Source organism: Stegostoma tigrinum, chromosome 9, assembly GCF_030684315.1.
Source record: "Stegostoma tigrinum isolate sSteTig4 chromosome 9, sSteTig4.hap1, whole genome shotgun sequence".
Classification (NCBI taxonomy): Eukaryota; Metazoa; Chordata; class Chondrichthyes; order Orectolobiformes; family Stegostomatidae; genus Stegostoma; species Stegostoma tigrinum.
This window is the reverse complement of record NC_081362.1, coordinates 61706973-61724299: the sequence shown is the minus strand read 5'-3', so window position 1 is coordinate 61724299 and position 17327 is coordinate 61706973. Positions and strand designations below refer to the sequence as shown.

General features: G+C 38.9%; 1 protein-coding gene across 2 annotated transcripts in view; it reads left to right on the top strand.

Moving 5' to 3' along the window:
- The window catches only part of eprs1 (glutamyl-prolyl-tRNA synthetase 1), a 76214-nt gene that overhangs the window by 12140 nt on the left and 46747 nt on the right, over positions 1 to 17327 (top strand). For both annotated transcript variants that reach the window (XM_048536199.2, XM_048536200.2), the window contains exons 4-6: positions 5469 to 5625; positions 14400 to 14539; positions 15458 to 15552. In XM_048536199.2, coding sequence (XP_048392156.2) covers positions 5469 to 5625; positions 14400 to 14539; positions 15458 to 15552 — 392 coding nt within the window. The remainder of the gene's footprint in view (positions 1 to 5468; positions 5626 to 14399; positions 14540 to 15457; positions 15553 to 17327) is intronic.

The window sequence follows — 17327 nt, the reverse complement described above, 5'->3', positions numbered from 1 at the left end:
GTCAAGTGACAACTTAAAATTGTCCATGTTGTTAACTTTTTGTATGCCTGCTTCTCTGGATTCTAGTAAATTTATAGAAAATATTTCGCATTTTCTTTTGATCCAAACACTTGACTAAACGTTCACTCAAAAATGTAGCTAGAAGGGGCATATTGCTGACAGAAGACCGTTTTGACCCTGTCGTAACAGGCTAAGCACTGACCACTAGCAGTGATAATGAGGTAGAGCCCAAGCCCCACAAATCTACATTTGAAGTCATAGGAAATTCAATAACTTTAAATTGCATCCCTTCTCAGGAACTGTGGAAGGCCAGTTAAAAGCAATCATTTCCCTTGAATCAGGAAGAAAATTAAAACACTAATAATACTGATCTGAACCCCTAGTTGAAAATAGAGTTAGCCATTAACCATCTGATGGATTCTTTTGGCTGTGAGAATCACTTGAATACCTGCATTTATCTTTCATGGAAACTTTCAGTTTTTGATTTTTAGACTTTGTTAGACCAATTAGATTTTACAATTTTTTAATTCCAGCCCATGACAGCCTTATTCTAACTGTTCTGAGGCTGTGCATATAGAGCATAGAGCATAGAACAATACAGCGCGGAACAGGCCCTTCGGCCCTCGATGTTGCGCCGACCTGTGAACTAAACTAAGCCCCTCCCCCTACACTACCCCATCATCATCCATCTGCTTATCCAAGGACTGTTTAAATGCCCCTAATGTGGCTGCGTTAACTACATTGGCAGGCAGGGCGTTCCACGCCCTTACCACTCTGAGTAAAGAACCTGTTAGTATGCCCACATTCATTGAAGGAGTGAATAAACCAAAATTTATCTTCTAAATTCCAGGGAATGCAACCTTCGCTGGTACAATCTGTCTTTGTTCTGAAATTTTTAGCACGTGGGTTCTATAATGTTCTATATTAAAAACAATCACCAAATTTTCTCTCCAAACCCTATTGCCATTTGCCAGTTTCTCCTCCTTTATTGCTTCTCGATGTCTGAGGCCCAGAATATTATCTTTCTTGATGCTGTCCATGCTCACATCTGATCTTTCAAACATGCAGAATGGCCCTTTCAATGAGATGTTGGAGAGCAGCCAAAAAGATCCATTGCCTTTGAGGGAGAAAAGCGGGGAATGGTGGTTGAATGAATGTAACCACATTCTCCCAAAATCCAGCTCAGCATTTGTAAAGTTAATGGGTTACACAGTTGAAGTAAATCATTTTCAAGGCCATTTCCTATGACTGGCAACCAAATCATTTTGAAAACAATAGCTGAACTGGAGGGAAGACAGGAAACTAGATTCTGTTTTATAACTAGAATCAGACCGCCATTGCGCACTGTTAGTTTCATATCCAGAAACTTGTCAGCACGAGATACAAGCTCTACCCCAGGCTGGTGATACACTGGGGTGCCTCAATTTGGGGCTGATTTTTATCAAGAAGGCAAAATCATCTGGTTGGAACAGCTTAAGCAGCTGCAGGGCAATGCTAAAGAGCAGAGGAAGGCAGGCACAGCCTGAAGGGGCATACAATAACTCATAGAGGGCTTGGTGCAAAGGTGAAACACTGAAAGACTATTTCCAACGGCTTGACAGTCAAGGGGTTGGGGGGGGAGCGTGGTGGGAGACAGTACTGTTGACAGTCTCAGTAAAAGGAGTTGGGATGAAGAGAAAAGGAAATGACAGCACTCAGATGACTCAGAATCTATGGAGTCCACTGTGCCTCCCCTCACACTGAGCGCATTCAAGACTGAGATTTCAATACACTAAAGGGATCAAGATTATCTCAGATTTTAGCAGGACAAGGAACTGCCTGGCAGTTTCCCACTTTGTCATAGAACCCTGACACTGCAAAGATAGTGGCCATTCAGCCCATCGAGTCTACACCAAGCCTCCGGAGCGCATCCCACATGGACCCACCACATCCCCACACCAATCTTGGCTAATCCACCTAGCTTACACATCCCTGGATACTGCGGGGCAATTTAGCACGGCCAATCCATCCTAACCTGCACATCTTTGGACTGTGAGAGGAAACCATAACACCTGGCGGAAACCCCAAACGAACACAGGGAGAATGTACAAACTCCACACAGACAGTCACTCAAGGGTAGAATTGAACCCACATCCCCAGGGCTGTGAGGCAGTAGTTCTAACCACTGAGCTGTGCTTTGGTATGTAGTCACCTATTTATACACCACCTCAAACTGCCTCATTTCCACACTGCGCCCTCAGCTAGTCCCTAGTTCCATTAATTGGTCTGTCCCTATTCCAGGTAGATGGATTATCTGAAGCCTAGCTTGCTGGGTGAGGTCTGAACAGGTGGCCCCTTTATGGTCAACTGGCTCGAGGCAGTAAAATCACACTGTTGCTGCTTCCTTGTTATCACTTGCTTCCTTGATCACCAGGTTTTTGCTTTTCGTGGTATTTTCCCACTCCCAGTGTACCTGACTGCCAGAATTTGTGCTTTATCAACACTCTTTCTATCGAGACAACGTCGACAGCTGACATTTTAATCATGCATGCTCTGACTATACCTGTTTCCTTTTTTTGCTCCCTCCCACTTCACATGTATGTGCTGCTCCTTGATATCTGAAAGCAGAATGTTGCTTGCCACTACCTTGTCAACGCTTCTGTTTGCCCATTCCTGATGTTTGATTTTCAGACTGCTTTTGTTTGATTTGTGGTTGGAACATGAGTATCACTGACAAATTTGCATTTGCTGCTTATCACTAACTTTGATTACGTGATTGAACAGCCTTTCTTTAACTGCTATCATCCATGTGATTCACATGTTGCCACAGTGCTGAGAGTGAGTCCGAGTATTTTGACCAAAAATGTCTGATTATTCTGTGTTGTATTCGTCAAAATTTTTTCTTGAAAGTATTGGGAAGGCTGAAGCCTCCTTGGTCATCATCAAAAACTCCATTTCTGTCCCCTAGTGCTCTGTATCTTCCTGGACACACTCTTGAGGTTGAGCCACACTGTTACAATCTGGCCCTAAACTGTAAGTTCTAACTCATATCCTCTCTAACAGCAAGGCTATTTACTTGCATGCCCACAACATTGCCCATTTCTAGCTCTGACTTTGCACCTTTGGTCAAACTGATATCTATGCCTTTGTTCTTTCTATTTTTGACTTCCAAAGTATTTCTCTGTAACACAATATAATTCCCTCTAGTTATCTCAGACTGAGTGTGGGAAATTGATGAATTAACACAAGAAAATTTGTATGGCGAAGGAAAGAATTGCTTTACTATACTGAACTACCAAAAAAGCATTCATTTCAAGATGTGAATTTTAAGTGTTTGACATAATTGAAGGCTAAGTTGTGCAAATCGTGTCAATATTTTTAAACTACATCTCCAAGATACTAAGCACCCCACATTTGATCTGATTAGTGCATAATTAGCATGATTTTTAAAAATTTTGTTAGCTTAATTTTTGTTTTTTAAAAAAGAATCCACAAAGGTCAAAACTTGTAAATCCGTTGAACCCCTACAGTGATCAAAGCAACCAACTTTCGTAATTTTTGCGATTCTAATTGACAGTCTTTGCCTGTTCAGATAACTTAATTTGCGACACCAATAATATGATTTCAGTTGCTGGCATATTTTCAATTTGAACCAGTTGATGTTCAAAATTTAAAAAAAAAAGCAAATGTATTTTGTGTGGGCTTCATTATTTTGGACCATTCCAACTTGTTCTTCGGAAATTACACACGGTTTGATGTTTTTGAAGACTTTTTTTCTTCAAATTTAAGCTTTAATCAAGACCTTAAAGATTTGTAGTTTTAAAAACGTTGATGTTTAAGTAACAGTGGATTTTGTCAATTTAAATTTGTATGCTCAAACAGTCTTGGCTTTTGTTGTTCCTGAGGTGGTGATGAGAATTTTTATGGCATTTGTTTTATTGCTTGTAACTTGCACCTATCGTCCACTAAATGACTTGTATTCTTTGGAACTGGTTGTGAATCTGAAGAATAAAGGACATGTACATTGAATTTGTGCTCTGCTGCCACGTCAGCTTGTCTGTTTGTAAAATTCTGTAACTGTACACCAGTGGAGACAGATGGAAATAATTTGTGTGTGCCACTTAGTTTTCTTAGCCCTACTGGTTCAGTGGATTTAGAACATTTAAGTTAGAAAACTAATAATCTATAATGTATTATTTTGTCAGGTTTTGTCTGCATTACATATAATGATTTACGTTTCTTAGGACTATCTGCATCATTTTCTTTGTTTTAAAAAGGGAAGTTAGAAATTTCTGTAAGAAAACAAACTTAAATATCATGGTAACTTTATTACGTCAGTGCCTATTCTTTTCGTCATCCTCACCTACCAGCCTCAGCAACGATTTCATTTCTTGTTAAATGGTTATTGCTAATGTGTGAGCTTTGATAAAGAGCTTAAAATGACCCTGATTGACTGGAGGTTCTTGGATCTATATCCCATTCTATGGTCCTGGTTTCTGGGGAGAAAGTTAGATGAGATTGGAAAAGAACAATTCCTCTTTCTTTACGGTAAACAGTTAACATGGTGGAAGAAGAAAATGCCTGCATATTAAGTTCCAGTTTTCTGTTATAATAAGGCTTTCAGGAAAGCAACATAGCAAACATTTTTTTGGCAATTTACTAGGGGTTGAGTGAAATGTAAGGGTTGGGATCCAAAATCATGTTAAAATGCTCAATCAAATAATGAGTGACTCCCAGTTATATCGAAGTTGTGATGTGTTTGGAGATAATGCAACATTGGAATAATGTGTGATGATTACAGCTCTCTGTGATAGGGCATTGCTGGTTGGATGTGAATTGACACTGGTTGCAGAACAGAGTAATTGTATATGGCATTAAAACAAATCAACTTGTATAATGTAAATTTAGTGATGGTATTGTCTGCATGTTAAAAGGTCATTCATTTTTCCTGACCATGCAATCCAGATTTTTGGTAGCCTGACTTTCCATAATTTTATTATGATGGTAACATTTATGTAATGATCAGTTTTTTTTAAATTTCTGAAAGCCATTAGTAATTTAACGAAACTTTTTGACATCTTTATTTCTAACTTGTATCAAGAAGTGATCATCTTTTGTATCAGGTAGGAATGTAATTTTATATTGGAATTAGAGTCAAAGTATTTGGCTTTTCTGAAACAAAATAAAATCATCATTCTTTTTAGATACTTTAGGGATGCAGACTTCTATCACTTTCTACAAAGTAACAGGTTCCTTGCTTTCACCATTTCTTTTGCAGTATTACCATAACAATGGGAATTATCTTTCGGTAAATGTCATGAACTATAACAATGGGAATTATCTTTCGGTAAATGTCATGAACCAAGGATTGTTGGCCTTAATAAAAACTTGCATTAACAAAAACCTTTTAACATTTTACCTGTGCAGATGTGGCCACTGGCAAATGATGAACTTTAAACTACTTTTTGCAATAATCCTTCTGTTGGCAGGTTGATCATTGGTTGGAGTTCAGCAAAACAAGGTTGGCAAGTTGTGCTCTGTTCCCTGCAGCAATACAAGAGCTGGATTGTGCACTTTCTCTCAGGACTTTCCTGGTTGGACATGAATTGACACTGGCTGATCTCTGTGCATGGGCAGCTTTGAAAGGTTGGCAAGAAAATAATGTTATTCATAACGTGTTCTCTTTTCTAAATTGCATCTTTGCTATATTTTGAAAAGTTCTAATTTAGCCTGAATCTTGAAGGTGCAATTATAAATTTTTGAAGTAATTACATGTGGAAAAAAATAATCTAACTTTGTTTGAGGAACTGATCATATTTTTACAGACATGACTTCACAGTGCCATTTACAATTGGTTTAATTTTAATTTGCGTGGACTACAGTATTAATACTTGGAAATTTTTAAAGTAGTTGTAAACCAACATCTGTGCTGAACAGACTGTGGCGTTGGTCAACCATGTAATATGATAGTTTTCCCTGCAACTTTAATTGACTGACCTTTTATAAAGGTCTGTATGCAGAAAAATATCCAATATGCTTTTATTGACATTACTTACAAAAATCTTGTGAATCGGATCATAATTCAGTTGGGGTTGTCAATTTTTTAAGGTTACGAATGGTTTTATATATTTCAAAACATGTCTCAGATTATTTGCATTATTTTAAGACTGGTTTAATGTGTAACATTGTTCAATGTTTACTGTGGTGCTACATTTTTCATTCTGCATAATGAAGAAAATGTAATAATATCTGTCCTCACCCAGTGCTGCTGCTGTTTTACACTGTTATCTGGTGTGTTGCTGTCCTTGGTAATTGGTTGGGTGATGAAATATAGTGAATTACTGCTGAGTTTTGTTCATTCTGCAAGTAAAAGGAACAAAAACCAATAGAAATAAATCTATGGCCACTGGATGTACCAAAACACTTTGCAGCCAATGAAGTACTATTGAAATATCAACATTGTTGCAATGTAGGCAAAAAAACCCACTTTGCACATAGCACAATCCAACAGAGGGCAACGTGTAAACTTTCTCCTAATTTTGTTCTTGTGACATTGATGGTTAAATATGGATCAGGGCAGCATGGCCACCTCCCCAGTGCTTTGAAGTATATATATTTTTAAAATCTTTCATGTCACACCTTGAAAGGCAGAGAGAGCTACACTTTTTAGTGATTCGTCTGATAGCTGGCATCTTCAATAGAGCATTCCAAGTATTGCACTGTCGTTTCAGGACTAAATTTTGTGCTCAAGCCCTCCAGTGGGATTATAACTCAGAGTTTCCAGGGGCTAGAGTACGCCCAACTGAGCCACTCTTAACAGGTGCTAAGATTGTAATGGCTCATTCCAACAGTAAGTACTAGATTAAAGATTAATAGGTATCCACAAAGGCTGCTATATGCATATAATGAGCATCAACAAAGCAAAAATGTCCATAGGGTTTGAAATCAAGGTTTAATAATAATTTCAACACTTTTTAATGGGCTGTAACATCAAAAAATACTATGACATTAGTTTGAGGTCTTGAATTGAACTTTACTGTTTTACGAGTACAAAACACACATTAAAGATATTAAATATGTTTAAACAATTTGCTGTTATCCTAGATGTAGGTATGTAAGTCAACCTTTGTAGCTGCATAGCCCCTTCAAAAATGGGGTATTGGCTTGAATGTTAAGTGTAGAAGTGAATTGCTGACGTGATTGGCTGTCACTTTGAAATGTGGTAAAAGTATGGTAATACAAATTAAATTAATGTAGGATGTTTTATTGAATAAATTCACTACCAAGTTACTTTTAACTATAACCAAAGCATAATGTGAAGAGTTTCATCAAATTATTCTGATTCAATTCAAGAGTGGCCTTGCTTTGAGGATCCTAATCTGCACATATTTTGTGCTTTTGGTTTTTGATTCACTTCTTGCAAACATCTTTGTTGATGTGTCATTCTGGGTTTTCATATCTTTGCTGCTTTTTGACAGTGAATCACTGGAAACTGATCATTTTTGAATTGAGGTCACTTGCTACTGTGAACATGCTTGGCCCCCTGTTGCAGAATAGGACTTCTTTAGAAAGGTTCTTGTAGTGCATTAGTAATGCTCCAATCTCTGATGTAGGAGGCCTGGGTACAAGTCCCACCTGCTCCAGATGAGTGTAATAACATTTCTGAACAGATTACTTAAAATATCTACAAGCCCTCTTCCACAAAGCACTGAGAGCACCCAGCTAAAAGCAAAGTAGTGTGGATGCTGGAGACCTGAAACAGAAGTTGCTGCAGAAAGTCTGCAGGTCTGGCAGGACCTATGAAGAAAGAATGAACCTTTTGAGTCGAATGTGTTTCTGCTTTGAAACTGTGAACACCAGCTAGCTGTTACTCTGATTAGCTTTGTAGAACTCAGGGTGGATTTGATCCACTTCACCAGAAATGCAATGCATAAATCCATGCTTAAGTAATCATTCTAGTGATTTTAGGGCCCATTCAATCACGTGTGTTCTAAATCAATTTTGAACAAAAAAATAAGTAAATAATGGTTAGTTCTTGAAGGAACAAGGATAATATGGGTAACATTCCAACTACTACCAGTTTAGCATCCTAGCACACATGCAGATATTGATGTCATTTGGATCTTGTAATGCAGCTCAGGGGATGATAAGAATTTTGTCAGAAACTTTTTGGGAGGAATTGCTCTTTCAGCTTCTCTGTAAGGCATGGGATCCAAAAAAGAATTCCTCGGAAATGTGGCATAGGGTTTCACAAGCTCTACCCCAATTGAATTGCAAACAAAAACAAAATTGCTGCATCTGATGACAATGAAATCAGACATATGATTTCCAGTGAATCCCAAGTAGTCAACTAAGGATGTGACTTCCCAGAAGAGATTTTGAGAGTGTCTCACCATGTAATTTAAGTGGCCAATTAAATTCAGACACTTTCTCAAGACTCCAAATAAACCAATTTTCACAATCCCTTGGACTTGAATCCTCAAAAATAATAGTAAACACCTTCATAACAGCTCCTACCTTCTGAGTTGAAGAAATGAATTCCTGGATTTGATAGTGGGATTATCTCTAGACATCAATCCAGAAACTCAGCTAATGTTCTGAAGGTGAGAGTTGGAATCAGGTGGCAGATGTTGGAATTTGACTTCAGTAAAAATCTGGAATTAAGAATCTAATGATGTCCATAAAATCATTATCAATAGTTGGAAAAACCCATTTGTTTAGAAAGGTCCGTCGGGGTGGGGAATCTGCCATCTTTACCTGGTCTGGCCTTTCTGTAACTCCAAACCCACAGCAATGCAGTAAACATTCAGTTACCCTGTCAAATGGTCTAGCAAGCCATTTCATTGTATCAGTCACCAAGGGCGATTGGAATGGACAATAATTGCTAGCGAGCCAGCAATGCCCACATCCCGTGAATGAATAAAAAAAATTAAATGCAATTCATTGCAAAATGTGAAGAAATAACTGTGTCAAATAATACTCAACATACTTACCCATTCATTCTCATTCACCATATGTATGAAACTAATGTCTGGTACCATTTTGGTACTTAAATAATTCACAGTGAAGTTCCAGTCAAAGCATCAGAAATTACATTGGCCATATAGCAGAGAAAAACAATCTATTAAGGACTATAAATAATAAAACCCATAGAAAAAGCCTGCCATTCTGGTTTTTCTAATTTTTTGAAATTTTCTACTAAGGCTAATGAGATGTTCAGTACATACCAGTGTTTCTCAGGAGCCGTAGTGGCATATACTTTAAAATCTTTAAGAGTCAGTATCAAACCCAGGGATTTCCACTGTGGAATGTCACTTTGTGATTTAGCTCTTGGGAAAAATAACCAACTGGCTTCTGTGTGCCCTCCCCCCCTCCATGTTGTAGAACTGAACTTACTTCCAGATCAGAAATAATGGGAACTGCGGATTCTGGAGAATCCGAGATAACGAAGTGTGGAGCTGGATGAACACAGCAGGCCAAGCAGCATCTTAGGACCACAAAAGCTGATGCTTTGGGCCTAGACTCTTCATCGTCTAGGCCCGAAACGTCAGCTTTTGTCCTCCTAAGATGCTGCTTTGCCCGCTGTGTTCATCCAGCTCCACACTTTGTTACTCCAGGTCACTGGTATCAGTTATTACCTCGGTGAAATTAGTGATGGCCAACTTTATTTTGTTGATTAAAATTGCTTTTACCCTCTTAAGATGTTTGACATTTCCCTGCACACCATCTTGGCTTTCATTTGCCAATTCATCAGTGGAGCAGCTGCGCTGAGGCAGTTTGATATCAAGTCGTGGGAGAAACCACACATCCCCCAAACCTACATGATTTCTTGTTTATCCTGGGGACAGGAGTGCCACTGCTGCTGTTGACAGAATTTGCCTTCACATTATGTCTGACATAAGTAAATGTGCAAAAATGTGTAAGTTTTGACAAGGTTAACATCATCACCACATCAATAACTGTAATTTTCTAAAATGAAGCTTCTAATTCCAAACTGTCCCTCCAAATGTCACTGTATACCTGTACATTAAGGTAAACCACACAGTTAGGGATGCTTGCTACCCTTTGGTTCATCAGTTGGTGGGAAGCTTCTGGCGTATTCCTACCCCAGAATGTTGTCATTCAGCATTGGTGGTGGCGGGGGAGGGGAAACAAAGGCTGATATTTCCTTAGCTTGTTTAGAATGTTAAGGGAACTTGCCAGTATACCTTTTAACAAGTCGATGTTGCTAAGAAACCTGGCACTGCCAACACTATCACTACAGTCTTCAAAGTGATGAATTGGGTAGGAGTTTGCCTTTATTGCTGACAGACCATTCTGTAGTCTGCAGAATCTGGTTGAAACATTGGGCTCAGGCACAGCTGGGGATCTGCAGTGGCTTTGACTAAATTCATTTAGGTGATTTCCAGTATTTAATAGATTTCTGCTTTAATCTGGGCTTAACTCTCTAACTGAACTAATAAGGTTGTTGTGTTTTTGGAAGATACTCTTCCACAACCATATGATATCGGGCCACATTTGTAAAACCATTTTTGGAATGCTTGTAAATTCTGAGTACCCTTGTTACGCCTCTCGTTCTACATCTAAATTTGAAAGTACAGTTCTAACTTCTGTGGTGACTAAACCAGATAGCAGGTGGTTAAATTTTGGAATTGTCCATGTCTTGCTTTGTCTATTCCTCACTATCTCTTTAGTCTAAAGTCTTGACTGTCTGATACTATGTACCTGTGCTTCCTTAACCACCATCTGGCATTGGTTTCAATGTAGATGTGACACAGCTGATTCTTTTTTCTGGCAACTATGTTGTCAGTGAAATCATTGACATTCACAGTCTTTTGTCTCCCTGTGTGGACCACAGAACCATGCTGACCTATATTTGATTCTGCTGTTTTAAAGCCTGTTCTGCTTGCAGGAAATAGGCTGAGGACCTGAACTGTATTGCATACAGCCTACTCAAATTCCTAAAGTTTTAGACACAAAATTAGAGGCTTGAACGGACTGGATCTCTATCAGTAATCCACGTTGCTAAGAAACTGGATTAACTTTTACCACCATTTCAGAAATTATTTCTCAAAAGAACAGAGTAACGATATCCACAACAGTAAGGATATACTTGGCTCCCTGGTTTTTGGTTAAGGCCCCACAGGGGATACCTCTGTGCTATTAAGTGGTTCCACCAGAAGCTGATGTAGGGTTTAGAGGTGTCTGTTTGATTGTTAGTGTGGTTCTCTCTCAATCTGTGATATATGAAACATTTTACAATGCATCACATTCTTATGAAGTCCTGGCCAGTAAGAATGTTGATTTAATGTGAGCTGGGTCTTCCAGATCGCTAATAAAAACCGAAAGAAGTGTGGATGCGAAAAGTCGGAAACAAAAACAAAATTTGTTGGCAAAGCCAAGCAGGCCTGGCAGCATCTGTGAAGAGAAATCAGAGTTTACGTTATGGGTCCGGTGACCTTTCCTCAGGAAGATTAACTCTGACTTCCGCTCACAGATGTTGCCAGACCTGCAGAGCATTTCCAGCAATTGCTGTTTTTTTTCTTCCAGCTCGCTACAGGACCTTAATAGACCTTAATATCTCTCTATTTGAATGGCACCCCCACTATCTGGTGAAACATATCAGCTTGTTGTCGTCAGGTTTGTGAGGAGACCTCCGTTTCGCCAACAGAATGCCATTTTTAAATGTAGGAGTGCTTTGGAACACAATCTGCTTCACTTAATTTGAGGGATTGTGCTGCTTGAGTTAGCTGTAGATTGGCTTGCAGAGTTTTAATCAGAGAAAATTATTGGACATTTCCTTCGGATTGTCGAAAACCCCAAAAGATGTTTCAGATAAGCAAATGTCTGTCTACGGGACCGATTTTGCTGCCTTTGATAGAACTTGTTTGTCATCTGCTTAAGTTACTATGCAAGGAAGTCTTGGAACTTCCCTTTTCTCTTGCACATGTATTTTCCTTTTTCCTCAAGCTCACGTTTTCTCATTTCCAGCTTTTTTTCATATTTTTCCATTGTATTTTCTATTTCATGCTGATTCATATGCAGTTACATTCTAATTAATTCAACCGAATTACCATCTGGATTCAATTTTCTTTTCCTACATTCAGATGCTGTGCTACTATCTCACAATGTGTCTGCTTTGTTAGATACTACTTTTAACTCTAACACTATTTATTCTGCAGATCCACTTGACCTCCCCTTTAGTGAATCTCTTGGGGATAAACCATGCCTCTCTCGAACGATTACAGCAACTGACCAAAGCAAAAGGATTTATCAGCATTAATGCACAAGAAACCGGCAGTGTTCCCTTCATCCTTTTCAGTTATTACTATCCCATTTCTGATTGGTGTCCAGGATCTCTCAAAAGTAATCCTGTACAACAACTGGAGTTGGAGGAGTGCGCTGTCTGCTTCTGATTGACTTTACTGTTATGTATACCAAAATAACACAGTGGAAAGCTTTGTTTATGAGCAGTACAGACAGATCACAGCAAACCAAGGAAGTAGAGACGTCCAGGTTATGTTGCAGGTTACATATTTGAAGATGAGTCCATTCAGCAGTCTGGTAACAGCTGAAAAGAAGCTGTTCCTGAACCTACTTGTGTGTGTACTCAGGTTTCTGTACCTTCTCCCTGATGAAGAGGTTGCAGGAGATCATTACCAGGGTGCGACGGGTCTTTGATGTTGGCCACCTTTCCGTGGCAGCAAGCCATGTAAATAGAGTCCATGGATGGAAGGTTGGCTTCCGTGATGGTCTGGGCTGTGCACATCACCTTCTGTAGTTTCTTGCAGTTCTGGGCAGAGCAGTTGCCATACTGATTTGTTGTGCAGCCAGGCAGTATGCTTTCAATGGTGCATTTTCAGAAGTTGGTGAGGGATCTTGTGGACATGCCAAATTTCCTGAGCCACCTGAGGAAGAAGAGGTGCTGTTGTGCATTTTTGACTGTTGCATTTACATGAAAAGTCTGGCGACAGGGTATCAGTTATGCTCACTCCAAGGAACTTGATGCCCTTCACTCTTTCAACCTCAGTTCCGTTGATGTCGATGGGGACATGTTCTCCTCCTTTCTTTCTGAAGTCGATGATCAGTTCTTTAGTTTTGCTGATGTTGAGAGACAGATTGTTTTCATTGCACCACATCACCATGCCCTCTCCCTTCTGTATCTTGACTTGCCATTGTTAGATATCTGTCCCACTATGGTGGTGTGGTCAGTGAACTTGTAGATGGCGTTCGTTTGGAATTTGGCAATACAGTTATAGGTGTGCAGGGAGTACAGTAGGGGGCTGAGGACACATCCTTGGGGGATGCCAGTGTTGAGTGTTACTGTGGAGGAGATGCAGTTATCTATCCTCATGGATTGTAACCTATGGGTCAGAAAGCAGAGTATCCAATTGCAGAGGGCGGAGCCGGGACCAAGGTCTCTGTTTTGAGATCAGTCTGCTGGGGATAATGGTGTTGAAGGTGGAGCTGTAGTCAATGAGCAGGAGTCTGACGTAGGTGTCTTTGTTGTCCAGAAATTACAGGGATGAATGCATGGCTAGGGATATGGCACCTTCTGTAGATCTGTTATGTCGCTAGGCAAACAGTAGGGGATCGAGACAGGCTGGGAGACTGGATTTGATGTGGGCCATGACCAGCTTCTTGAAGCCTCATAATTACTGAAGTCAGAGCTATTGGGCAGTAGTCATGAAGGCACACTGCATGTGTTTTCTTGGGTACGGGGATGATGGTGGTCTTCTTGAAGCAGTTGGGGAATTGGGCTTGTGGGAGTTTCTCTTGCTGTCTGTCTACTCCCACTGCTCCATGAGTCACAATATAAATGTAAATACTCTACCTATATATGGATATGACCAGTTATTTGCTTTTTCAGTATTAGGCTTCACATGACAGGATCAATCAACCAGACCTCCTAAGTGAACAACGAAAGTGATTTAAGACAAAAGTATGCTTATCTTACAAGGTTGCAAATCAGATTAACAGTTGAAGTATAAAAGTGTAATGATTTATCCTTTTAAGTGGACCAAGATACATGCACGTGTACACACCAGATCAAAGCAAATAGAGAAGCTTTCTCTGTTTAGTTTTAGTTTGATGTTGCAGAAAATAGTTTGGTCCAATAATTGTTAGTTCTTGAAGGATAAAGGATAAAATGTAGGTTGGCCCAGACTCTTGCAATTTATCATCCTTTTGCATTTGGATGAGGGTTACTAAACACGTTTGAAGAAAAAACAGGTTCAGTTATCTTATCAGTATTTCAAATGAGCCAGTTTTCACAATCATTTAGTCCTATCCCACAAAGATCAGTCATACAAGTATCTTCAAAACATGATGAACCAATTCTGAAAACAAAATTGGCTACTAACTAAATTATAGATAAAAGAAGTTTGTGATTAAGAATTATGTTTTTTTTTCCTCAACAGAGAGTAACCTTTGTCAGAAACAACTAAGTCAAAATAAGCTATCGACTCATGTTAAGCGCTGGTACAACTTCCTTGGTGCTCAGAATGCATTTCAGTCTGTGTGTAAAAAATGGGCAACAGTAACTCCACAGAACACAGTGGTAAGTGTGCATTTTTCTAAAATCTTTTGACTAGCTAAATTATTATAACTGAAGAGCTGTCTCACTGCAAATGCCACAGAAATGATTATCTTTCAGTTTCAGATTTGAGTCTTCATTCTAATTCCTAACCATATACTATATTTTTTTGTATTACTTTTTGTTCCTCTTTCCCAGGATGTCTTGTTTTGTTGAACATTCATATTTTAGTTGGCTGTCTCATTTCATTAACTTTGGAGCTATATCTATCTACCATTACAGTTAATTAATGAAGCATGCAATATTAATACAGTGGTATACAGTTACAGAAAAGTTGCTTGAGAGTCTGGGAAAGGCTCGATGCTATAGTATACAGAGTTACAGCACATTGTTCACAATTAAGAATCAGGTAGAAACATGGCCTGGGTATTCCCGGTATCAACAATGATTCTATGAGCAAAACCTCCTCTGGAGTTTGGAAGCGGGTCATTTGATGAGTCTGTTACCCTGGATTGTTCTCCTATAACCTCAAGCGGCTTCAGAGCAACTTTGGCACATGTATACAGTCTCTCCCATATTTTTGGCATCTTGCCTTGATCAGAGTGGCGTGTGGCAATGAGATATGTTGGATTTAAAAGGAACATAATAAAATACAGAACATATTACTTGGCAATTTTATACTAGTTCTAATGTAGTTTTGTGTCAGTAAGTTGATAGTGAGCCCAGTTGAACATCAGCCAATTCAATTTTCAGAAGTCTTGGATTGCTCAGCCATTTATTTTGTGGGATCAATACTCCACAACTCAATACATTTTTAAAGAAATATATGAACTTTAATGCATTTCACTCTGGCCTTTGTATTATTTATGCTTCAGAAAAAAGGTTATTTAGAATTAGGATTTTGTTTAATATTGTCTAAACAAATGTTTGTAATTTGTGTAGATGAATGAGAAGAAAGAGGATCGTGGAAAATTTGTTGATCTGCCTGGTGCAGAAATGGGGAAAGTGGTAGTAAGATTTCCACCTGAGGCCAGTGGGTGAGTGGATGGATTTGAATTTTCTATTTTGTAATAAATCCTTAAGTTGCTTTAACTTTGTTTGCACCATCTGGTGGCCAGCCATCCAACTCTAGGCTTGGAATTACTTGAAATGATCTGAAAAGTGTGCATTTGAAAAATAATGTAAAAATGAACACATTTTTCTTACGTCAGTTGTTACCTACTGATGTTAAAATGTACTGGACTAGGCATGTAAACTGGTGATGGGCAGAACTGTGGTTCAAAGATACTGAATATAATGAGAGAAATTAGAATATTAAAATGTGAATGTGACTGAATAAATAAAGCAGTTTTGTCATGGGAGAGAAACTGCAATCAAAAATGGTAATTACAAACAGGAAGAGATGTTGAGTGAAAGTCTAGTACCATGTGGATGTTGGGGTCCTAGTAATGAAGTATAATATCCTGGATCATCAAAAGTATATCTTGTTTTTTGCAGTTGGAAGTGATTCCTAATTGTGTTAGCTTAACCTCCTCCTCTCCCTGCATTTTTGTTCAGTGTGTGCTTTTCAAACAAAGGAACTGTGTGGATTGGAGCAGAAATTTTTAAGGAGCAAATTACCTCCTTTCAACATGAGAAATCTATTTTTGAATGTTAAGTTGAGCTGATATCACAGGCTGCAGCAAATGGCAACTTGTGCAAGTTGAGATAGCGTTAGTTTTAACTCTACCTGTCTGTTTCAATTGTCACAATTAAGCAGGAAATTTCAGGAAATCCTGGAGAAATTGAGAGAGTCTTAAACTGCAACATTTCTCAGGGATTCAACAGATGTTAGACCCAATTTTGGGAAATCATTTGAATATCCATTTACGATAGGGCCCGTTTATTCCAACTGCAGCAAAGTGCAGATAGTAATAGTTACCATATTAATAGTTAATTAAAATAAATGTAAAAGGAGGTTGCTGTTCATGTTAGATTCTCTTTCTTGCGTGCAAGGAGGTTTCCTCACTCTCGGCAAATTCATTATACCTTGTATAGTAATCCACCTTCTGTCAGATGTCCACAGTACAAACTCAGCTAGTCCATAAGATCCATCTTTGGCCCTGTCTCATCACATCCATTGCTGAAATTTTTGTTCATGCCTTTTTTATCTCTAGACTTGACTATTCTGATGCACTTTTCTCTGGTATCCAGCATTCTACAGTCAGCAAATTTGAAATCGTTCCAGACTGAGTGTCCTAACTCTTATGAAGTCTTGTTCGCCTGTCACACCTGTACTTGCTGACTTGCATTGGCTCCAAGTCAAACAATACCTTGAAATTAAAATTCTCATCTTTGTTTTCAAATACCTACATAATGTACCCCTTCTTATTTGTATACAACCACCCATGATATTCTGGTCTTCTCAGAATCCCTGACTTAAATAGCTACCCGTTCCTGGCTCTGCCTGGAGGTGCATAAATACTATGCCCAAGAATTCCTTCTCTCCATCTAACTCTACCTGTCTACTGTTTGTTTCCACTTTCTGAACGCTGCTAGAAATCTACATCTTGGTGCTATTGGTCATTGACCTAATGACCCCATGTGTGGCTTGGTGTTATATTTTGCTTGGTAGTCTCCTGAGGAGCCTTAAGATTTTTTGTCATGTTTCGTTAGTATGCAGGTACATCAGGTAATAAGGAAGGCAAATGGAATTTTGACATTTTTATTGCTAAAACAATTGGCGTGTAAAACAAAAGTATGTTGGGAGGTGTTGCTACAACTGTTCAAGACATTAATGAGGCCACACCTGAAGTACTGTGTACAATTTTGG